General features: G+C 36.4%; 3 protein-coding genes across 5 annotated transcripts; 2 read left to right on the forward strand and 1 right to left on the reverse strand.

Annotated features, from left to right (window-relative positions):
• The first annotated feature begins 10,952 nt into the window (after positions 1-10,952).
• LOC133804200 (methyltransferase-like protein 2) lies at positions 10,953-14,074 on the forward strand. Of its 2 annotated transcripts, none has more exons than XM_062242361.1 (9): positions 10,953-11,274; positions 11,365-11,590; positions 11,817-11,953; positions 12,232-12,265; positions 12,502-12,577; positions 12,754-12,931; positions 13,023-13,112; positions 13,206-13,302; positions 13,578-14,074. In XM_062242361.1, the coding sequence occupies exons 1-9, from the start codon at positions 10,999-11,001 to the stop codon at positions 13,724-13,726; spliced, it is 1,263 nt and encodes a 420-aa protein (XP_062098345.1). In that variant the 5' UTR covers positions 10,953-10,998; the 3' UTR covers positions 13,727-14,074. The 2 variants fall into 2 exon arrangements, with proteins under 2 accessions (XP_062098345.1, XP_062098346.1); XM_062242362.1 differs by having other exon boundaries at positions 13,589-14,074.
• A 1,052-nt stretch (positions 14,075-15,126) lies between these two features.
• Positions 15,127-16,975, forward strand: LOC133805407 (protein BRASSINAZOLE-RESISTANT 1-like). Of its 2 annotated transcripts, none has more exons than XM_062243579.1 (2): positions 15,127-15,562; positions 16,017-16,975. In XM_062243579.1, exons 1-2 carry the CDS (start codon positions 15,320-15,322, stop codon positions 16,737-16,739), a joined length of 966 nt encoding a protein of 321 aa, XP_062099563.1. In that variant the 5' UTR covers positions 15,127-15,319; the 3' UTR covers positions 16,740-16,975. The 2 variants fall into 2 exon arrangements, with proteins under 2 accessions (XP_062099563.1, XP_062099564.1); XM_062243580.1 differs by having other exon boundaries at positions 15,132-15,562; positions 16,029-16,975.
• A 536-nt stretch (positions 16,976-17,511) lies between these two features.
• LOC133805406 (uncharacterized) lies at positions 17,512-22,302 on the reverse strand. Its single transcript, XM_062243578.1, has 4 exons — positions 21,663-22,302; positions 20,809-20,950; positions 19,013-19,154; positions 17,512-18,142 (listed from the first exon to the last, which is right to left on the reverse strand). The coding sequence occupies exons 1-4, from the start codon at positions 22,060-22,062 to the stop codon at positions 17,804-17,806; spliced, it is 1,023 nt and encodes a 340-aa protein (XP_062099562.1). The 5' UTR covers positions 22,063-22,302; the 3' UTR covers positions 17,512-17,803.
• Positions 22,303-24,264: the final 1,962 nt, after the last annotated feature.

A 24,264-nucleotide genomic window follows, 5' to 3' on the forward strand; every position in this document is an offset into this window, starting at 1 on the left:
CTATTCAGACCTCAACAAAGCATGTCCAAATACTGTTTCCCCCTGCCTTGGATTGATTAAATCGTGGATGCAACCTCGGGTCATGACATCATGTCATTCATGGACGCATATTCTTGATATAACTAGATAGCCATGCATGTACCCGATCAGGAGAATATGAGCTTCATGATTGATAAAGGGTTGTATTGTTACAACGTAAAGCCTTTCGGGCTAAAAAATGTTGGGGCTACGTATTAGAGACTGGTAAATAGAATGTTTGCCGAGCAGATAAGAAACAACATGGAAGTGTATGTGGACGATATACTGGTCAAGTCCAAGCATAATAATAACGATGTCGATGATCTCGCAGAGTGTTTCGCTATACTTCGAAAGTGCAACATGAGACTCAACCCACAAAAGTTCTCATTTGGAGCATCTTCGGGAAAGTTTCTCGAATTTATAGTAAACGCTCGAGGCACAGAGGCAAAACCAGATAAGATAAAGGCCTTAATTGACATGCCTTCACCTTGAAACCATAAAGATGTCTAGAGTCTAACTAGAGGAATGGCGGCTTTAAGTAGATTCATCTCGAAATCTACGGACAAGTGCCTACCATTCCTTAATCTTTTGAGAGGGGACAAAAAGTTTGAATGGTCAGACGAGTGAGAGCTTGCTTTTCAGGCTCTCAAAAAGCATCTCGCTGAGCCACCTATCTTATCCAAACCAGTCACAAGGGAAATATTGTACTTATACCTCGCTACGACCGAGAATGCAATTAGTGCAGTATTTGTTCGGGAGGATAAAAAAGTACAAAAACATGTTTATTATGTCAGCACAAGGTTACTTGTGGGAAGAATCGAGGTATCCATTGATGGAAAAACTTGCATGCATCCCAAAAAATTCAACCTTACTTCCAAGCATACCCCACACACATGCTGACTTGTCAGCCATTGAGACAAATATTTTTGAAACCTGAAGCATCCAGAAGACTATTGAAATGGGCGGTCGAATTTGGGCAGTTTGAGATAACATATCATCCAAGAACAATAATAAAGGGACAATCCTTAGCTGATTTCATTATCGAATGTACAGGAATAACTAACGAAGAAGTCGTAACCCCAGCCCCCAAGCTGTGGAGACTATATGTTGATGGATCTTCTAACAAGAATGGATCGGGGGCATGCATTATCCTAATAACCCCATCAGGAAACAAGTTTCATTGGGCCCTAAGATTTGGTTTCGAGGTCTCTAATAATGAGGCACTATTAGCATGGCTAAGAATAGCTTCCGAGCTAAAGGCAAAAGCCATTCACTACTATAGTGACTCTCAATTGGTCGTCAACCAATTCCTAGGAGAATACCAGGCCTGGGGCACTAAGATGGCAACATACTTGGAAAAATTCAAAATGACACTTGGAAAATTCGAGTTCTACACGATTCAACAAGTTCCACGGGAGCAGAACTCGAATGCTAACGCTCTAGCTCGACTCGTAACAACAAAAGAAGTTGATACTCTTAATGTGGTCCCAGTGGAATTCTTACCAAAACCGAGAATAACCGAGCCAGACGAAGTCGAGGTCGACATGATAAACTCACAATCTACTTGAATGACACCCATAATTGACTACCTCGAGACCGGGTGCCTCCCAGCAGACCGGAACGAGGCTAGAAAACTGATGTACAACATACCGAGATATACTATCTTGGAAGGGAGATTGTATAGAAGAGGATATTCCATGCCATTACTAAGATATGTAACTCCACCCGAAGCTAAAAAGATCCTAGAAGAAATCCATGAGGGATTTTGCAGAGATCACACTGGAGGGCATAGTCTCTCAAAGAAAGTAATTAAGCAAGGATATTTCTGGCCTACAGTAAAAGCAGATTCATTCGAATATGGTAAACGCTGCAATAAATGTCAATGATTCGCCTCAATCCCGCGAGCTCCACCAACCGACCTCCCCATGGCCATTCGCAGTATGGGGAATTGATCTCATAGGATCCTTACCAATGGGAAATTGGAGAGTCAAATATGTTGTAGTTGTTGTTGATTACTTCACCAAATGGACCAAGGCCAAACCTCTAGCCACGATCACCTCAAAGAAAGTCTTGGACTTTATGGTAAAAAATATAATTTGCAGATATAGGATACCAAGGAAGATTGTCTCAGACAATTGAACCCAGTTCGATAGCGAACTATTCATACAATTCTGCGAGAAAAGTGGGATAATTAAGAGTTACTCCTCAATAGTTCATCCACAAGCAAATGGCCAGGTCGAAGCCCTAAACAAGACTCTAAAGAACTTCATTAAGAAAATGCTCGAAGAGGCTAAAGGCAAGTGGACAAAAGAATTACCACAAGTCTTATGGGCTTATAGAAAAACATCTTGAACCTCAATGGGATAATTGTTTATTGTTCTACATAATTAACTTGATGAAAAATGACGTCAACAAACTCTGATTTCGACAATCTAAACAATTCATAATCTCTTGAAAACTTGTAGATTGTTCTAAATAATTATAATAAACAATGTTATATAAAAAAAGTTAGATTATAACTTCTCCATGTATCAAAGCAGAAAATAGTGTAGTAGTGCAACCTAAAAAGGGGTAGCACAGAGAATTTTCCAAAAAATTTCATTGAATAACAATTCAATTCAAGAGAATTTTATTTGGCATTCATTCAAGTCCTTGATATTAAAAAAAAAAAGTAGCAATTAAGTTCTCTTAGTTAATTTTTTAGCAAAATTTTAAGTTTTTTTTTTTTTTGACATTGTTTTAAATATTATACACCTCTATATATTTCCACATGTCATATTATTGTATAGAAAAATTCATTCAAAAATTAAAAATTTATGAAAAAATTAATATAAATTTAATTGCTACTATTTATAAAACTCAAGCACTTAATTGTCAATTTTTTTTTAAGAAATTAAATTTCCAAATAAAATAAAACTCATGAGTATTTTTTCTAAAATTTCTTCTATTAACATAGAAAATTATTGTAGTAAAAATATAAAATAATTTTGTTTTTTTAAGGAGAATAAATAATGTTTATTAAAAAAAGTCAATTAGACATATGAACCTCAAACTACCGATATCAATAATATCTGTTAAGGTTAAAGAAGCTTTAATTAAGTCTAATAGGATATAAATAACTTCATTTTTTTTTTAAAACAAGAATTTAATTATACAAAAATGATTGTCATGATTTTTTTTTGATAAAAATAATCGTTATGGTTCATGAATAAAATTTCCAAAGTAAAGCTAAAAAATATTTATGATGAAATACCTTTTTAAAAAGATGTCCACTAGTAAAATCACGAAAATCTGAGTGGCGGAAGTATTCTTTCGTATGAACCTAATGATAATATTTCTAACATATGAGCATTATAACATTATCAATTCTGAAATCAATAACAATAAATCATGCTCATGTAATATGTAAGATCAAACTTTATTTAGGGTATTGAATTGAATATTGTTAATCGAGATTTTCGGCAACTCTAACAATGAAGAATATTTGCTGATAATAATAATGAAAGTATAAAATCGACACAGGGTTTTTACGTGGTTGGGGCGTTAACTAGCCTTAGTCCACGAGTCTATGTATTAGAGCTAGAAGAAGCTTTTTCAATGGGGTTTTCTAGTAATCTCTGAACAGAGTTTTTCCTCCCCTTCCTTTACATTGTTCTACAGCTTATATTTATAAGCCGAGGGGAATCCCAGGTCTGGGCCGGATCCGACCCGGGCCCATCAGAGAAATGGGTACAAGGGGCCCATCTAGTGGAGGCCCAATACAAAAATATATACAATACACGAAATTCAAACCAGCTAAGGCCCAATTGGTTGACCTGAGACACAAACCTCGCCCGACAAAACGGCGCTTTGGCTCTGATCACTTCGAGTTACGAGGCTGATTCAGGAGACAAGACCGGTCAGGGTACTTGGTTGCGCAGTCCTGACACATCAGTGAGCAATCCCGAGGCGACCCTTTCTGCAGGCGAAAAGTGGGGGACAATGCCCACGCGAAATGAGGCGGTTTCAGTATCCTGGACGCCTGGCCCTTCGGCTGGGGAGGAGGTGATCCAGATCCGTTTACCTTTGGCCCGCTCCATTTACCTCAGGCCCGGACCATACCAGACTCCGGGATAGGGACGCGTAGGCCGCGACGGTCCGGGCGCTCTGGACATCGCCGGGACCGTTCTTGCTGAGGATGAACCCGGAGGGACGTCCCGGACCCCTCCAACTGGGCCTAGTCTGGAGTCCCTGGTCCGTACCAGTCCCCTTGGGCGATATTCAAACCAAGGGACCTTGGGCCAGGCCCATATGCCGAGCCGGTCCTCTGACCGTGGGGCAGAGCGAAGGCCCGAAGCCCTTCCAGGAAATGGGGATAACAAATATATAGAGATAAAACATACCTGACATTGAGTCTCCAATGTTCATCTTTGAATCTCTCACGATCTACACAAAGATGATTAGAAAAATAGCAATATAAGAGAAAACTTATGGAGAGCAACCCTTACCAAAACCACATGCATATCTTCACCCAACAACATATATGTTCTATATATATGTCTCGTATGCCTTCTTACCCTAAGGGGTATATTGGGCCTATTGGGCTTATATTATTAGATATGGTGGACTATGGTTTAATGGGCCAACCTATAGATTTTAGGGTGCTACCATGTGCCTCAATTGCAATTAGATTAATATTAACCATCCCATTATGGTCTTTAACTATTCGTAGGCACTCTAGAAAATGATTGTGATAATGGAATTATGTTTGTAATTATATTAGTCCATATAAAATTCTAACATTCTCCCACTTGGACAATATAATCAAACCACCATAATATTGTCCATCACAAAAAGACAGTCTAATAAATCATTATAATATCATATCGATAGGATACATATATTATTTATGATTCGGTCTTGAAGACATTCAAATACAATGACAATCATTAAACCAAACATGCATGTGGTATATCAATTTGAGACTATGAGCACTCGTCTCTTTTGTACCTATCACTTCGTCAAACAACAATATATATTCATATATATGACAACAATAATAAAAAGTGACTTCAAATATCATTATGCATGTTTCATAAATACAAGTCATAAGCATTCCACACAAAATACTAGCATGTTCAATACATAAAATAGCTCCCACTGAACTCAGTAATCTAGGCCCCTAGTAATCCCATACGGGTAATGTGTTATGCAAACACACATATAGATAAGCCTTTTGTAAGTGGATCTGCCAACATGCTAGCGGTAGGCGTGTACTCAATGGTAATGAGAGATTCAACAACTTTCTCTTTAACGAAATAGTACTTAATATCAATATGCTTTGAGCGAGAAGTACTTCGAGTGTTCTTAGAGAAAGCTACAGCTGGGGAATTGTCACAGTACAATTTCAGCGGCCTCGAAATGGAGTCTACAACACCCAATGCTGAAATGAAATTCCGCAACCATATTGCTTGACAAGTAGCCTCATAACATGCCATGTACTCTGCCTCCATCGTAGAGGAAGCTGTGAGAGTATGCTTGACACTTTTCCACGAAACAGCTCCTCCAGCCATCATATAGATGTAGCCTGAAGTGGACTTTTTATCATCCACGTATCCTGCATAATCGGCATCACTGAACCCAACTATATCAAGAGTGCCAGCTCGCCGGTAAGTCAACATATGATCCTTGGTACCCTGAAGATACCTCATGACCTTCTTAGCTGCTTTCTAGTGACTAAGTCCAGGATCACTCAAGTATCTACCCAACACACCAACAACAAAAGCAATGTCTGGGCGTGTGCATACTTGAGCATACATCAAGCTGCCTACAAGCGACGCATAAGGAATAATCTTCATTTCATCTCTCTCTTTATCATTTTGTGGACATTGGGCCTTTGAGAACTTATCACCCTTCACCTTCGATGCCTTCCCAGGAGAACATGCATGCATATTGAATCTTTTCAAGATCCGATCAATGTAAGTCTTCTGAGACAAACGAAGAATACCATTAGCCCTATCCCGAAGAATCTGAATCCCAAGTACATAGGAAGCCTCACCAAGATCCTTCATATCAAAATGGCTAAACAAAAGTTGTTTTGTCTCAGACAACAGATCAGAATTATTAGATGCAAGCAGGATGTCGTCAACATACAATACTAGAAAAATGAAGCTGCTCCCACTGACCTTCATGTATATACATTGATCTACTACATTCTCCTTGAAGCCATTTGCAGTGACAATCATATCGAACTTGAAATACCACTGCCTTGATGCTTGTTTAAGCCCATAGATAGACTTTTTGAGCTTGCAAACTATGTGTTCTTTGCCAGACTTCTCAAAACCAATAGGTTGAGTCATGTAAACATCTTCAAATAAATCTCCATTTAAGAAGGCAGTTCTCACATCCATTTGATTGAGTTCTAGATCAAAATGAGCAACTATAGCCATAATAATTCGCAACGAATCATTGGTGGAAACAGGTGAAAAGGTTTCTTTGAAATCAATACCTTCTCTCTGGCTATAGCCTTATACCTTTCCACTTGCCCATTCGAGTCACGTTTGATCTTATACATCCATTTGCATCCAATGGGTTTGCAACCTTTGGGTAATTCAACCAACTCCCAAACTTCATTTTGTGACATAGAATTCAACTCATCTTTCATTGCATCCATCCACAATACAGATTGAGGACTATTCATAGCTTCTTGATAGGTAACTGGCTCAAAAGTGTCTCCTACATCAAACTCATGTTCCTGTAAATAGATAAGGTAGTCATTAGGAATAGTAGACCTGCGGGTTCTCTGTGATCTTCTCACCATAGCTTCATCATCCCCAATATCAAGATTTTCACCTTGGTCTTGATTTTGAGGTTCATCATGAGTTTCTACCAGAATCTGTTCAATCACAGGGTCACCAATAGGAGCGGAAGCGACAGGTAGAGGGACAAAAATGCGTTCTTCCCTGAAAACAATTTCTCTTGACCCTTGACTTGAATCAAATTCATCCTCAAAATAGACAACCCTATCTGATTCTATAACCCTGGTGGTGTGAGATGGGCAATAAAATTTGGAACCCATTGATCCACAAAATAGCCACTAATGGTCTTCGGATCAAGTTTCTTAGACTGTGGATTATAGGGCCTCACTTCTGCTTTGCAACCCCAAACATGAAAATGACACAAGCTTGGTTTCTTACTTGACCATAGCTCATAAGGCGTCTTTGGGACAGACTTGCTGGGCACTTGATTCAAGATATAAGTTGTAGTCTTTAATGCCTCACCCCATAAAAACTCTGGCAAACTAAAATGAATCAACATACACCGCACCATGTCAAGAAGAGTGCGATTTCTCCTTTCAGCAATTCCATTCTGTTGGGGTATTCCTGGCATTGTATATCTTGCATCAATGCCACATTCCTGTAAGTACCTAGCGAAAGGCCCAGGGTTCCTTCCACTTTCATCATAACGTCCATAATACTCTCCACCTCTATCAGAATTAACTGCCTTGATCTTCTTCCCCTTTTGAAGCTCAACTTTCGTCTTGAAAATCTTAAATGCATCTAAAGATTCAGATTTTTCACGAATGAGCTCAACATGGCCATACCGGGAAAAGTCATCAATGAAGGTGATAAAGTATTTATAACCACCCATAGCAGGAGGAACAAAAGGCCCACAAATATCAGTATGAATAATCTCCAATACATCTGTGCACCTGTCTGACTTGCTCTTTCTAACCTTGGCAGTTAACTTTCCTTTTATACAATCAACACATGTAGTAAAATCTGAAAAATCTAGATCTTGAAGAACCCCATCTTTCCCCAACCTTTGCATTCTATCTTTAGAGATATGACCTAAACGTTTGTGCCACAACATAGAAGATTTTAAATCTAACCTTGCACGTTTAGAACCAAAAACAGTATTAAGACAAGAAGTAGAAGAAACAGAAGCAACATCATGCAAATCAAGTTTATATAAATTTCCACATAAAGTTTCATTTCCAACCAAAAGAGAGTCACGATACAAAGTGAGTTTTCCAGTTCCAAAAAGAAAACTATATCCAAGCCTATCCAAAATAGATACAAAAATCAAATTCCTCCTAAAAGAGGGTGTGTAAGCAACATCCTGTAACTCCAAAAAATGTCATGTATTCAACTGCAATCTAACTGTCCCCAAAAATTCGATTTGGAATTTTGTATCGTCTCCTATGTACACATTCTGCTCCAGACTACTCGGTCTTCTTCGACTTGTCACTGTCTGCAAGGAATTCGTAACATGAATTGTGGCTCCAGTATCTAACCACCAATAATTTGAGGGCACATCAATAATATTGGATTCTAAACAAACCATCACAAGACAATTACCTTTCTTCTCTAGGTGAGCTCTGAGCTTTCTACAATCAGCTTTCTTGTGCCCAAAATTCTAGCAAAAATTGCACTTCCCTTTGAAAAACTCATTCTTATGACCATTAGAGGATGAGCTGGACTGTCCATTCCCTTTAAGACTAAGTGCCTTTTTCTTGGGAGGTCTTTGGTTACCAGAGTTATTGGAAGTGGACTTTCTCTTGTGAGGATTGTTTGGGTTCGTCACCATGGAGATACTTCTTGCCCTACCTTTTCTCATGTCCTCCTCTTCCTTGGCAAGAATAGCAGACATCTCCCCAACAGTCCATTGCTCTTTCTGAGCATTATAGCTTGATCTGATCGCATCAAACTGAGATGGAATGTTCTCCATCACCAACCACACCATGTAATCCTCACCAAGGTTCATATCCATGGCCTTAAGTTTATGATAGTGGCCCATGAGCTTGTCAATGTGAGCCCTAATGTCACCTGAACCATCATAAATAGTGTGATGTAGCATGTTCAAGTGTTCATTCTTCTCATTCTTTGAGAATTTCTTATACTTTTCCTTAATGGCAGTAAGAAAATCCTTTGCATTTTCAGACTTGGGAATACTATCGCGAATGGATTCCTCCATGTGATATCTCATAAGCATCAAGCAACAACGATTGGAGTGTTCCCAGTCCTCGTAAGATTTCTTAACCTTCTCAGTAGCATCATCAACAGGCTTAGATGGTTCATCAATTCTCAAGGCCAAGTCCATTTTCATGAAGGTCAAGTTCATCATGATATTTTCAATCCACTGCTTGTGGTTGGTTGCATTCAGCGTCAAGACGGCAGGAGATCTAAGAATGCTTACAGCTGAATGAGAAACAAGAGCAATAACTATTAAATACATGTTATGATAAACCATGTCATTTGTGCTCTTTTCTCATCAATATATGATCGCAAAATAACAAACGATCATTATGTATGCTAGAGTTCTTAGACAAACACACAAAATAGAACTCATACACAGGTAAGAACAATCTATTAAACATTATAATCAAATACATTAATTTACTATCGAAAGGATAGATAAATTGTGATTCATAACGTTTAATAAATTTTCTTCACCTTATTAAGCATCCTTACCAAGCAATTATTATCGATGAGATAATTAATTACTTATATAGATCTTAATGTAATTTTGGAGGAAAAAACACAAAATTTAAATAAATAATTATTTAAATGTTCATCTTTACTAAACAATTCACATGCTTATTCTTACGACATGCAAGAAATATAAACAATAATTGTTGACAATATATGATAAGATTTATGCCACAAAAGATTAAATATAAATACAATTATGAAACCAAATGTATGAATTAATCTTGTGCATAAACATATACAAATAGTAGGATATGAGAATAGGAGTGAAATGATAAAAATTTGGCCAAAATGGACCCCTCATGCGCCCAAAAAAACTTCTGTTTTTATTTTTTTATATATCCATACGACATGTCGTTTTCTATAAACTACATGTCGTTTTGAAAAATGACAGCCCATTATCCGAAGAAACGACATGTCGTTTTTTGTTTGACAGAGACAAAACGACATGTCGTTTTTTGTTTGACAGAGACAAAACGACATGTCGTTTTATGTCGTCCCTGACCTTGATTTTTCAGGCTCGCGGGTCGCCTCGACCCGGTTCAGTCCGTGGGTCCGACCCGACTGAAATCAATGGTTCCGGCCACCGTTTTGGCCACCGTGACTTGGGTTTTCTTTCTCTCAATGTCGTCGACCACCCTAGCATATTCATTCTCCTCATTCCCCAACAAAAAAGGTCAAATCAACATGAAAACCAAAATGAGTTTCCACCATTGTTGAGCTCCATGAAAAGCTCGGTTTTCACAACAATGCATGAAATTTTTTTTGCCAAAAAAAAAGTAGCTAAAACCCAATACTCATTATCAAACACGATTTCCCCATTAACATAGCATGATTTCGAAATTTCTTATGAAAAAATCCGATTTTGAAAAAATTGGGTATATATCAAAATTTCAAACCCTAAAATTAAGTGAACCTATCTCTGATGCCAATTGATAATATTTCTAACATATGAGCATTATAACATTATCAATTCTGAAATCAATAACAATAAACCATGCTCATGTAATGCGCAAGATCAAACTTTATTTAGGGTATTGAATTGAATATATAGAGATAAAACATACATGACATTGAGTCTCCAATATTCATTTTTGAATCTCTCACGATCTACACAAAGATGATTAGAAAAATAGCAATACAAAAGAGAACTTATGGAGAGCAACCCTTACCAAAACCACATGCATATCTTCACCCAACAACATATATGTTCTATATATATGTCTCGTATGTCTTCTTACCTTAAGGAATATATTGGGCCTATTGAGCTTATATTATTAGATTTGGTGGACTATGATTTAATGACCCAACCTATAGTCTTTAGGGTGCTAACATGTAACTCAATTGTAATTAAATTTATATTAATTATCCCATTATAATCTTTAACTATTCTTAGCCACTTCATGCACTCTAGATTGTGAAAATAGGATTATGTTGTAATTATATAAAATTCTAACCCCTAGTAAACTTTAAACACTAGCAACACTTGCAGGCCTTGAGCCTTTCGACAATGGCGGTTTTGGAAATGAACAAGAAACTATCTACGTTTTTGGAGTCGGGCGTTTACCGATTTGAAGACTGTAATGCCGTATTCATCGACTCGGTTCATGTTCTCAACCGCTCCTACTCCCGATTTAGGGTTTCCCCTTCCGAGTATTACTCACGCTTCTTCGAATCCAACGATGTGACGCAAGATGCTTCGAGTTCAAGAAAGAGAAAGCGGAAGAAGAAGACGAAACCTCACACTCTCAACGAAAGAGAACGAGTCGCTGATCAGCGTCACCAGGTAACACGTACTTTATTTTCCACTGTTTGGTTAAGGGAGACTCTGAGTTTAGCTTGATTATTTTGATTTTTGTTCCATGTGTATTTGAAGGAAGCAAAACCTCTGTTATTAAAGGCAAGTGAGTCTTTGCTGAGAGCAACTGATCTTTTGGAGGTCATGAACAATTTGAGAGATGGTTCAGGTTCTTCATATTTGAAAAACAGAGGCTTATCATCATCATCAACTTCAGCTCGAGAGTCATTCATTGAACTCGGACGGGTCTGGCAAGCTCCTCTATATGAAATTACTCTCAAACTTCATCCTAATGAAACTAGGGGTCGGTTTTTACTTATATTATTCCAGAAGCTTTTCGTTGTTCAGAGCTTTTGCTTAAAACACCTATGGAAAAGTAGAGATTTAATCTTAATTGAGTCTGTTATTTGAATCAATTTTTGCATTAAAATTCTGGGTTTTTATCCAATGTGGATAATTTTATGCCTCTTTTGGGATTGCAAAGTGTTTGATCGTTTCCCTTAATCCTAATAACTTGTTTATTGCTTCAGGTTACTCTACCCCTCAATTCTGTGAACGAGTTATCCCTGTATTTAATAACTTAATTTCCAATGAGACCAGTGATGATGTGGAAGCTGAGTTTATGGATACTCAATATATTTTACCTCCAGACGGTTGTTTCTACATGGTATGTTAGTTTTCCATTTTAAATGTAATGAAGAAGGCTTTTGATTCTTGATAATTTGAGCAACGTTTCTTACTTGTTATGTTTTAAATTCCCCAAAAATTATTAAGGTGACTATTATTATTATCAGACATGTTATGAAATTTAGTTCTCAGTCTTCAGTGAAGTTATAACTTATATGTGTTAACTGAAACCCACTTTTGTAGGTTTAAATGCTTAAATACATTTCCAAATTGTCTTACCTTTTCTCGTTTAAATTTTTGCATTCTATCGTGTGGAAGTCTGATCTGAGGCAGATTCACAACCTTATTCCTGGTAATTCTTGCAAATGGAAATTATATATGTTCTTGGAGTCTAATTGTGCGGTTAAGTTTGTCTTTTGTACCTTTGCATTACCAGTTCATTAAAATGCTAATTTTTTAAGCAGTTCATTCAGAATTTTTCTTGTTCTAAGCTATTGCTTAATGTGAAAATCTCTTTTAAGTTCTACCTCTACTCATAGAATTGTACTAAATATTACTATTAACTTTTCCTTCACCTTTTTGATGCAGCTGAGAAGGACTGTGGCTTCAATCTTATTGTGATTGATCCACCATGGGAAAATGGAAGTGCTTATCAGAAATCGAGGTATTCCCCATCAATTTTCATACATTTGTGAAATATAATAGACATACATAATTGTTTATATCATGTGAGTGGTCTCGATCTCTGCACCTCCATTTTTCCAAAATCTATTTCGAATTTATGTTTCTAAAGCCTGATTTAGCATAACATCTAAGATTTGTTGTCATTTATCATTATAGGTACCCAACTTTGCCGAACAAGTATTTTCTTTCCCTTCCTATCAAGCAACTCAGTCACACCAAAGGAGCTCTTGTAGCGTTATGGGTGACCAATAGGGAGAAACTACGTTGCTTTGTTGAGAAAGAATTGTTTCCAGCGTGGGGGGTCAAATATATATCTACCTTTTACTGGTTGAAAGTAATCTCTTTTTCTTAAAAATTTATATGGTTGACTTTTTTCTGGTATGTAGTGCTTAGGTCCTGTACCACTTTCTACTTGAATATTGCAGGTTAAAGCAGATGGTTCATTGATAAGTGATTTAGACCTTTTTCATCATAGGCCATATGAGTGTATTCTTCTGGGACGATGCCATGGGGAGGTGAGCTTGTAATTTTAACATTGTTGCTGGCATGATCTAGAGGGGGATATAAAATTCCCAAGTTGCTTAACTTTTGCACATGCTCGTTTGCAGCCCCTGGATTCCAGTTCCACGGAAATAGAAACCATACAAGATAATCAAATTATCATTAGCATCCCGGGTGATTACTCAAGGAAGCCCCCAGTTGGAGGTATTACTGTTGGTACATAATCTTGGGTTTTTATTCATTTCCATTCCCTGTTGTTTTTGTTGATACGTAATATTTAAGATTAAAGTCTATCCTTCACTAAATGTATATATGGCTTTAGCCTTTTAAGGAATGGTTATGTAGTCCTAACTTGTGAATAACTACATTGTTGTTGCTTGAAACAAACATGTTAACATTTGTTCACCCTGTCTATTTGATTTATTTATTTATTTTTCCTTTCCCTTTATACTTGTTGATTCATCATCTTAAATTTTTAGGTCTGCTACAGGAGTATGTTGCTGGGGATAGCCCGGCTCGCTGTCTGGAACTATTTGCCAGAGAAATGGTATCTGGATGGGTTTCTTGGGGAAATGAACCCCTTCATTTCCAAGAATCAGGATACTTCCATAGGAAAAAAGAAGGGTAGTGCATCCAGACGAAAGGCACTTTCTTTTGGTTTCTCTTACATTATGGCGTTCCTCTAATGAGTGCACCTGTCATGGGAGTTTCGGAACACCATTGTATTGTTTCTCAAAATGAAACGGCTACGCAATGAGTGCACCTGACTAGAAACGGCTAAATCAGACTTCTATGTAGTCTCTAAATTATGTTCTCTGGGTGAATTTATTATAATCCATGCCTTATTATCAACCATCGCAATTCATGTAGTAGTGTAAGGTCTTAATTGGGTAGTGGAAAAATATTGCACGGAAAAAGGAGAATATTTTTCCAATTTTACATAAATTCTCTTAAAAAAAATTCATTTTTTTACCTTTTTATGGTAAGTATCCAAAACTGATATCAAGCTAAATTCTGAATAATAAAAAAAATGAAATTCTTATTCCCACATAAAATTTAGGTTCCAAATGGAAGGAAATGAGAAAAGAGTTTAGAATCATTTCAAAGGTATTTTTAACATAATGTTGGATTTCAATGGGTAAAATCTTGCATTTTTTTTTTGGCTGAAAAAAGGGTTAAGTATGGTTAGAGTCAAAGATTGGGGTGTTATCTCAATGGTTAGAGTCAGAGTGGTGGGGTCCTCAAATTAGTCTACATCTCTTTGGGAGCATAAATATTTACCTCTTATAATCCTCCTATATATCCACATAATAATAATATTCTTTAATTTGAAAAAGGAAAACCAATTTAAAGCTATAAAATTTACACGTCCAGCTATATATGTATGACTAATGACTTTGTGGGGGTACGTACATCTTTTGCTTTTTTTTTAAGGAAAGTAAATATGTACATTTTGAGTTGATACAGGAGTGGACTATATATAAAATGTGAAAGAAAAAAAATCATATAATTTTCTTTCTTTTTGAGGGTACTCGACTAAATAAATAGTAAGGAGTTGAGAGCATACATTGTACGAAGACATTAACAGTTGTTGATTTTGAGGACGACATGAACTGGATAGAAGAAGAAAGAAGCATTTTGGGTTGGGGGAGGGCCTATATACTCCAACCACTGTGGGCTTCTGAGCATACTATATAAAAAGAAAAGCTGACTGGTGTGGGTCCCACCTTCTCCACAATTATTAGGTCATCAGAAATTTTTTTTTTAAAAAAATAATAATAAAAACGGTTTTCATTTTATAAACACAAGAAAAGCGAAACCAAGCCAAAGCCTCCTCTTCTATTCTACGTTACCTTGTTACTATCGTCGTGTACCCTCAACATTCTTTGCCCAATCAAACAAATCAACTTCCTCACGTGATTGTAATCTACGGTCCTAAATCATCGACTAGTACTACTGTTTTCGTGCGCCCGCCCGTATTGTATTGCTTCTTAAATTTAGCTTTATCTTTTCTCTCTCTCTCACACACACCCTCAGAGAGAGAGAGAGAGAGAGATTCTTCTTCTTCTACAGATACAGCGAAGAAGCAAACGCATACCTCGTGAGAGCCCAAAACTCCTTTCCGTCTATTCTTTCTCTTCTCTCTCTCTCTCCTATTTGGGTTCTTAAATCACCGGTTTGCATAGAGGGTAAGACCGTGGAGGAGTTAACCGGAGCCGAAATGACGTCGGATGGTGCCACGTCAGCGTCTACGGCGGCGCGCAGGAAGCCGTCGTGGAGGGAGAGAGAAAACAACCGCAGGAGAGAGAGGAGGCGAAGAGCCATAGCTGCGAAGATATACTCTGGTCTCAGAGCTCAGGGCAACTATAATCTACCTAAGCACTGTGATAACAACGAGGTCCTTAAAGCTCTGTGTATCGAAGCCGGTTGGACCGTCGAAGAAGACGGTACTACTTATCGAAAGGTAATTTTGTTTTTTCGTAGCTTAATCTGTGAGTTTTATTGGGTTTTCTTTAGTTAGGGTAGATCTGTTATACATTTGTTTTGATTTTAGTTCCATTTAGTTCTTGATTTATCTTAGGAAATGGTTGGGTATGGTACAGTTTGGATCCTGTTTGTCACTGTTTTAAGGTTGACTACTTATAATGGGATTTTACTTTGGTGAAAGTGAAAATTCACTGTTTGGTCTAACCTCAACCGTTGAATCTAAGAAACATAGTAAGAATATGTGAAGTTAGTGTGTTAAGATCTGTTCTTGGTTTCTGGGTAGACTACTTAACATGTCCAAAGGCCAAAAAAAAAAAAAAAAGCATGAAATGGTCAAAGTACTATTTTTCTATTCTTTTAGCTTTTACTTTTCTGAAAATTGAGCTTAGAACTTTTGTCTAATTTGAGTGCATTTGGGTAATGATGTATAGTCCATTGTACAGGGATGCAAGCCGGTCCCAATGGATGTGGCAGGCACTTCTACCAGAATCACCCCTTATACTTCCCAAAATCCGAGCCCAATGTCTTCTTCATTTCCAAGTCCAATCCCTTCTTATCAAGTGAGTCCTTCATCTTCTTCGTTTCCGAGCCCCTCTCGTCTGGATGCTGGTGGCTACAATCCCTCTAATCTGATTCCCTATCTACGCAATGCCATTCCTTCATCTCTTCCTCCCCTTCGAATTTCAAACAGTGCCCCTGTAACCCCACCTCTGTCTTCTCCAACCTCGAGAAATCCCAAGCCAATTCCCAATTGGGAAGCCATTGCCAAGCAATCCATGGCCTCTTTCAATTACCCTTTTTATGCTGTTTCAGCCCCAGCTAGCCCAACACGCCACCAGATTCACATCCCAGCGGCTACAATACCTGAATGCGATGAGTCTGATACTTCTACTGTTGATTCTGGCCAATGGGTGAGCTTCCAAAAGTTTGCTCCTTCTGCTTCTACGATGCCAACCTCTCCAACCTTTAATCTTGTGAAACCTGCTGCTCAGCCAATTTCTCCTATCAACATTGGTCCGGACACTGTGAGAGGAGCTGAATTCGACTTCGGAGGTGGACAGGTAATGCCTTGGGTTGGAGAGAAGATTCATGAAGTTGGAATGGAAATGGATGATTTGGAACTCACACTGGGTAGCGGGAAAGCTCGAAGTTAAAGTCTAGCCTGGTTGCGAAGTGTATGCGTCATACAAGAATATAGAGAAAAGGACTGGTTTTGCTGGTTTCACTCTAGTTTCAGCTTATTGTTGAAGACTTAAGTGCATTTCTAGTTCTCTGTTTCAATCAATCCCATTCAGCAGAAATCTACAAATCTTGAACCTTATTGGGTTCCTTCTAGTAATTGAATTCCATGGAGAATTCTTGATCATTTATTTATTTTTCTTTCTTTTAAGTTGGTTCACCTCTTAAACTCAGTTTGAATTGTTTTGCAAAGCACTACATTACATTGTAGATATTGTGTACCTTTTCTTGTCGCCATTCCCCAGTTTTATTTAAATAATTAAAATCAGTAGACTCAGAACACTTCACAGTATCAAATATTTAAAAAATTCACATTCTTTGGCTTATCTTGCCAATTCCCTCTCTTCGTTGTTGTCTGGTTGGATTGTGATTTTTGCCCCCAAACCCATAAACGGTGGCTATCATTATAATGACAAGGCCCGACATACCCCATGTTCTTGTTCGTGCATTTACGCGTTTTGATACTTAATTAAGAGGTGAAGAAAAAAAATTAATAGTTTTAAATTACACGAGAGCTTATTATGGGCAGAGCCGCCCGACCTAGCCAACTTTGTTGTCATATGGGGTCAGGTAGAACTGTTGGTTCGACAGTAGTGCTTATACGTTTTTATATATAGCAAAAACACAAACATTCTCGCATATAACCCATCATCTAAAAACACTCGAGACCATCATGCGGGCCGGTAATCCTTGCAACTAATAACTCCCATATCACATCGAATTTTTCATGACATTAAACTTTTATTAGGCAACACCAAATGAGGAACAAACATAACAATTAGCAAAGTGTGACACTGCTTAAACAAACCACTACAAGCTGTATTCAACACAATTATGATTTTTGTTTTCAGATTAATAATATGGAAAAGTAATACACACTAAAGTTACAGCTGCACAAACCTAACGCCTCTTTCTTCATTTCCTAGTCGTGTGGAATTGTGTGATTAGTAGTAAGAAACTAAAGTAATGCTCGGTCGATTCAGTCATTAGATAAACTTGTCTTCTTCTCCAGAGCTTCACTGGGTCTCTCTGGCTCCTCAGTTTTAGGTTTCAAATCCTTTTTCACGTTTAAGTTGCACTCCTCGTATCTGAAACAGTTCAAGAGGTGATCGTTAACGATCCCAGCTACTTGCATGAATGAGTAAATCACAGTTGGCCCCACACAACGAAAGCCTCTCTGCATCATGTCCTTGCTTATGATCTCTGCTTTAGGCGACTTGACTGGTACTTGACGTGCATAGCGAAATCCGTTCCTTATTGGCTTGTGGTTCACGAAGCCCCAGCAATAACTGCTGAATGAACCCAACTCCTTCTGAACCTGCATACCAGAATGAATCACATGTGAACATTTACTTCGGAACAAAGTCAAATGTCCTCGAAGGGAGGAAACTTTCCTTTTTCATCTTCCATTACGAAACTCATAACATAGATTCGGAATTATGTGCATCAATCACTAATTGACATGCTATAAGCAATCACATGCATCTTGAATCATCACCGCTACTTGTGTTAAACCATTGACATGACAACTCTAGATTCCCCCCCAAAAAAGCAGTTAAGCTCATCGTTTTCAACAACTTTCTTTTGTGGTGCAATCTTGAAAGTTATGGGATAATTTAATGTGTCGTTGAATTCGGAAAAGAAAATCTAAGTTTCATGTATGTTTGTCCATATAAAAAAATAATATAATAAATTGGAGAATTTTCTTATTTGGGTTTCACTTTAAATTCTACTACTAGTGGGACTCTCAGTGTTTTCGACTCATGAACAGTTTTTGGCGCGAATTTTTTATGACCGTGTATATTGTAGCTATTTAGAGCATCCCGTAAATTTTCAGAAAATTCTGAATAGTTTACAGTACCTAGAACTAAATTCAAACATGTTGCATGCGTGACTAATTTTTTTATGCGCGTGAAAAACATGTTTGAACCTAGTTTTCGGTAATCTAAACTATTCGGAATTTTCTCAAAATTGATAGGATACTCTAAATAGCTATAATATACACGATCATAAAAAAAAAATCACGTCGAAAACTGTTCACGGATCGAGAAACACTGAGAGTCCCATCGATAGACTTAAAGTGAAGCGCCCATAAAATAATTGTCATGTACATATTATAAGGATATGGTAAATTCTAATGAATGGCCTTTGTTCGAGTGTCATTAGAAGGTGTCTTTACGGCTTTTACCTTGAGCACTTGCTTAGCATTTTCCACGACTGCGCGAAGCTTTGGTTCAGATAAGACTAAGTTGCCGTTTACTTTTAGAGACAACAACTTCTTCTCACTAAACTGTGCTACTGATGATAGATCAAAATCTTCAAACAGTTTCCTGCCATAAATGAACAAGCGTTTTAAAAAAGAAAAACTATGTTTGACAATCGAAAATACCTTAGGGTCTGATTGGTTCGCGATTAGAAAACTGTATTTTTGAAAAGTGGGATTCTGAAATAAAAATCTGAATTTAGTGACTGAAAACATGTTTCTGAAAATGCGATTGGTTCAATGTCAGTAAACTGTTTTTGAGTTTTAAAAAACTGAATCTGTGATTGGGATTAAATTTGAAAATATAACAGATACTGAATACGTGATTGGATTAGCTGAAAGTAAAATTTAATTATATTGATAAATTAAAATTTAATAATAGTGCATTAATTAAATTCATAACAATATTGCATTGTAATTAACTTTGATTTTTTTTATAAATTAAAGTTATATTTTTTTATGGCATGATTGATTAGTGATTTAAAAATTGTATTTTGAAAAAGTATGATTCTGAAAAAAGAATCTAGATTTAGTGTTTGAAAATATGTTTATGAAAATGTGATTGAATGTATTGTCCGTTAACTATTTTTTAGTTTTATAAAATTGAATAATTTTTTGGTAGAAAATCTAAAAATTGAATATGTAATATATATTTTTTATTTTTTGTATAATAATAATTGAAGTGAAAATATTTTATTTATTTATTTGTTGTAATTTTTATTTGATCAATGAATTTTTTTAGAAAATATATTGTAAATTAGAATTAAATTATATTCTGTTATATGATTTTATAATTAATTATTTTACTAAATTTATATGGATAAAAATTTTAAAAAGTAGATTGACTTGTAAAATTGACAAAAGAAAAAAAAATCAAGACTGTAAGAAAAATAAAAGAAAATTAGCAAGAATTTTTTTTTTTTTAAACTCAATTTACAATTTGTGGACTTAGAAAAATATTTTACTTTGTTAGCTATTTTTATTTTATAATATTTAACTTTTAGTATAGAATTGAAATGATAAATTTATATTTATTTATTAATAGTAATTTTTTTTTGTAATCTATATTTTATAAAATATTTTATCATTAGCTGAATTTTATTTTAAAAAATATATTATAAATTAGAATCAATTGCATCCCTTTGTATAATTTTACAATGAAATATTTTAACAAATATATATAGTTATGGAGGTGAATAATAATTTTAAATTGAAGAAAATACCCTTTTTATTAAAAAAAATAGAGTAAATATTTTTACACTAGAATTGTAGAAAGAAGAAAAAAAATTGTCAGTAAAGAAAAATTATTGTACAACATAGCACCTTAAAAAAAATGTAAAAAGTCTATTAATATATAAATTAATATTATTTATTAGAAAATAATATAAAGAGAGAGATAGAGAAGCAAGATTCATGAGATGAGCCTTAGATGAGATGTTATGAGAGAGAGAGAAACATTATGAGTCCTTGAAACAAGTGGTCAGGAAAAAAAAAAAAAAAACAGAAAACAAAAACAAAAACGTGAAAACATCATTTCCTAAATCCTTTTATAAATTAGAATTTGTTTTTAAAAATAATTTTAAAAAATGATAAACCAAACAAGAATTTTGTGTAGGTCCCACAATTTTTAAATTTTAAAAACATAAAATCAGATTGGAATTCTATACCAATCACACCCTTATTCTTTAATTATATAGCAAAAGAAGTGAGGAAATAGATACCTGAATAAGTCTCTCTTGTTTAAAATTGCTGGCCAAGTGAGTTCTGCTAAAGCTTGTGAAAAGACAAGCAATTCAAACAACTTGTTATCCTCGTGGACTGGAACCCCCCATTCTTCATCGTGGAATAAAGTATAAATTGGGTCTGTGATTTATCACCCAAAAGAAAAAAAACGTGTACCATCGTGTAAGTAATATAATTGAACCAACCTGACAAAGTCAAATGTGTCATTTTTGGACACACATGATCTCATTTCAATTTTCTATTCAACAAGTTATGTTTTTTAAACTTAAAAAACTTGTAAAATTGAATCTTATCAAAGATAAAAAGTGGGAAGCAAGGTATCTAAATTTCAAAGCTCAACTTTGAGGGGTAGAACAGACTGACATCTAGGCATATTGTTGAAATTTTCTTCTTCTATACTTCAAAGAGAAAGCCATTAATAAAATATTGAACCCAAATTTTGATGAAGTTAGGAGAGTTTATTGTGTATATTTAATAAAATATTCCGACTGACAAATGCTTAGCTTTTCTAATAAAAGACATCAAACAGTTCTGCTGTAGTAGGAATTTAGCTCACCGACTATGGAAATCCCTGTATATCCACATTAATGGGACAGTTCAAAGTTTTACTACTTTTAATTGTACTCCATTAACTGGAATAATCAACTAACATCATTTCCCACCAAATTTTATTATTAGCTTATAGTTAAGTTTTTTTTTTTCAGAGTAACAGCATAGAATAATTTGAAAAAAAAAAAAAAAGATTTAGAAAAAAATTCTTTCCTGTCATGCATACGATTTTTCCCAGCAACCAAACATAACTAAACAATTAAGAAAGCAACAACTGACTTACCAGAGTTAGGTGTGATCCAATCACACCGTTTAGGCGGACCAACAATCTTCGGCGAAGTAGTCGCGGCCTCAACGCCGTCCGGCACAATCTTCGCCGGCCTCAACCCTTTAGGCCTAAGGGTCTTCTTGGAACTCACCGTTTTGACCAAAGAGCCACTAGATGAAGAATCCGAAGAGCACGAACTGTCCACCGAACCATTGTTCAGTACAACCGATTGCGGCACTTCAGTGGCCGGCTTTCTGATCACTGTCGTTGTCGTCGTCGTTCTCTGTGGTTTCCTCAAGGCCTCTCCTTTGCGTTTCGGGTCCTCCGAAACCCTAACTCTGTTACCGCCGGGACCCAAAATCGCTCGAGGCTCACAAATGGGCGACTGAATCTTAGTGGCCACAGACATTGCCATAAAATCTCTAAATTTCTCGAAACGGAAGCTCTCAATAGACAAAACTCCTCTGGTTCTTGAACTTAGTCCTGGGATTTCCTAAAAACCCTTTTGAGCTCCAATGGTGCAGGAGAAAACTAGGGATACAGCAAAGGGCAAAAGGGTGATGAGAACGGGAAGGCAGTTGGGGTTTTGAAGCAGAGAACAGAGGAGAGTAGGAGTGTGGAGTTTATAGAGAAAAAAAAAAACAGGGGACACAAAACGACGAAAGAACTAACGGGTTTATGAAGATTTAAAACAAGAAAAGCTAGAATGGGCCAATGGGGTAAGGTAACCGGTCACAGCCGGTGACACTGCTTGCGTGTAGGTCGATTTTTACAGTTTTGGGTTTTCAAAGTAAACGTTAGTATTTTATCCCAAATACCGAGTTTGCCCCCCAAGCCCAACCATTACTAATTCAAATTCCTTCCTTTCCATGTGTTCATCTTTGGTACTCGGGATCATTTTGGTGGATTATTTTGTGAATGGAATGGAGAACACTTCTTCGGTTTGCATTTGCTTGTACACAATCGCTACTTGCATTAGTGTTTAATCATATTACTAATCTTGTGGTTAATGAAGTCACTCAAGTATATTTGACTACACGAACAAATTTATTTTTGGCAATAAATAGAAGGAAATAAAACTTAATGATAACATGTTGCGGGATTGTATGGCTTATACTACTGTAGATAACAATTCATATATATTTTTTTTAGAGATGTTTAATTATTTTTTTTAAAATTATTAGCATGTTAATAAACATGACATACTCCTGCAGAAATAAAATCGACTTAAAAGTTCACATAATTTTTTTTGATAAAACAGATTGATTGGAAAATTCACAAATTTATTTATTTAAAAAAAAAAAAGAAAATTTACAAATTTATTATTTATAACCACGTGTTTATTTGAAAGTGGTATACAAATTAAATATTTCAGTAAAGTTCATTTATTTCATACTCTAGCGAATTTTTTTGTAAATCTTAGTGTTATCTCTGTTTTCCATTCGTGATACGTGGCATGACCCAGTGGGTCCGTGGACCCTCTTAAGAGGTACAAGCCTATCTTGAACCTGATGAACGGGGAAGGAGGAAACCCCAGATAGCTCAAGCATCATCGAGCCCAACAACATTCAATGGGTGCGAGCATAACGAAGGAACCAGACTAAGATGCAGGCCCGACTCATCTTCCTGGCCCCGACCAACCTACATCTTCTGGGATGCCAATCGAGGTAGCAGACTAACTGGTCGATGGAGACGAACCTTATCAAAGATCCAAGAGAGATACTCAGTGTCACGACGTCCATCTTGGCAAATGAACCCAAGTCCTGGTGAACGAACTAGGATTTCGACAAGCAAACCGGGACATTAGTAAACGAACCCGGATCAGACTTTCGGATAGGGCAAGCCTAGCTTTCCCTGATGTTGACCTGTCCCCATGAAATCTGGCAGTTGGTCTCCTCAACTAACCTCTAGAAGAGATTATGCACGGAACGTACACTGTTCCTAGGAAACAGTACTGCCACTACTCTGACAGATCTTGTCCCCAGGATCCCCTTAGAAGCCCACGCGGACCAGTCCGTGCTAACGTACAATGGGCATCTGTAAGCCTTGGCCACGCCTAAGCCGACCCAATGGGTCCAAATTAACTACATCTTATTATGTTACATTCTTTGTATTATGGCTCCAATAGCGAGCAAACTATAATTACACCGTTATTAAGCCCGAATTAATTTGACCCAATGTGCTTGACTACCTATAAATAAGGTCAGTTGTGCACTGTAACGGGGATCCCAGATTTCCTCTTGTAAGCAAATACTCTACTAAAACTTGTAGAAAACTCTATTGTTAAAAACTCTCTAAAGCCTAATACTATTGACTCGTGGACCAAGACTCATTAACGCCCCAACCACGTAAAAACTATGACTGTTCATCTCTAATTTTTTTTTCAGTTCTTACTTCTTAATATATTTCCAGTTTCTGAAAAACTCAGTAAACACTTAATCAATCTTAATAAATAATAATACTGGGACATGCAAAACTATATCTAATTCTACTTACGATTAGTATTTTCTTAACATGTTTTTTTTAATAAAACCACAATAATTATGGATTGTTAAAAGAGATGTCACATCTCATCCATAACCTTGTTTTAGTGGGGGCATGACTAAAAATAATTTTA

The sequence above is a fragment of the Humulus lupulus genome, chromosome X (assembly GCF_963169125.1).
Source record: "Humulus lupulus chromosome X, drHumLupu1.1, whole genome shotgun sequence".
Classification (NCBI taxonomy): domain Eukaryota; kingdom Viridiplantae; phylum Streptophyta; class Magnoliopsida; order Rosales; family Cannabaceae; genus Humulus; species Humulus lupulus.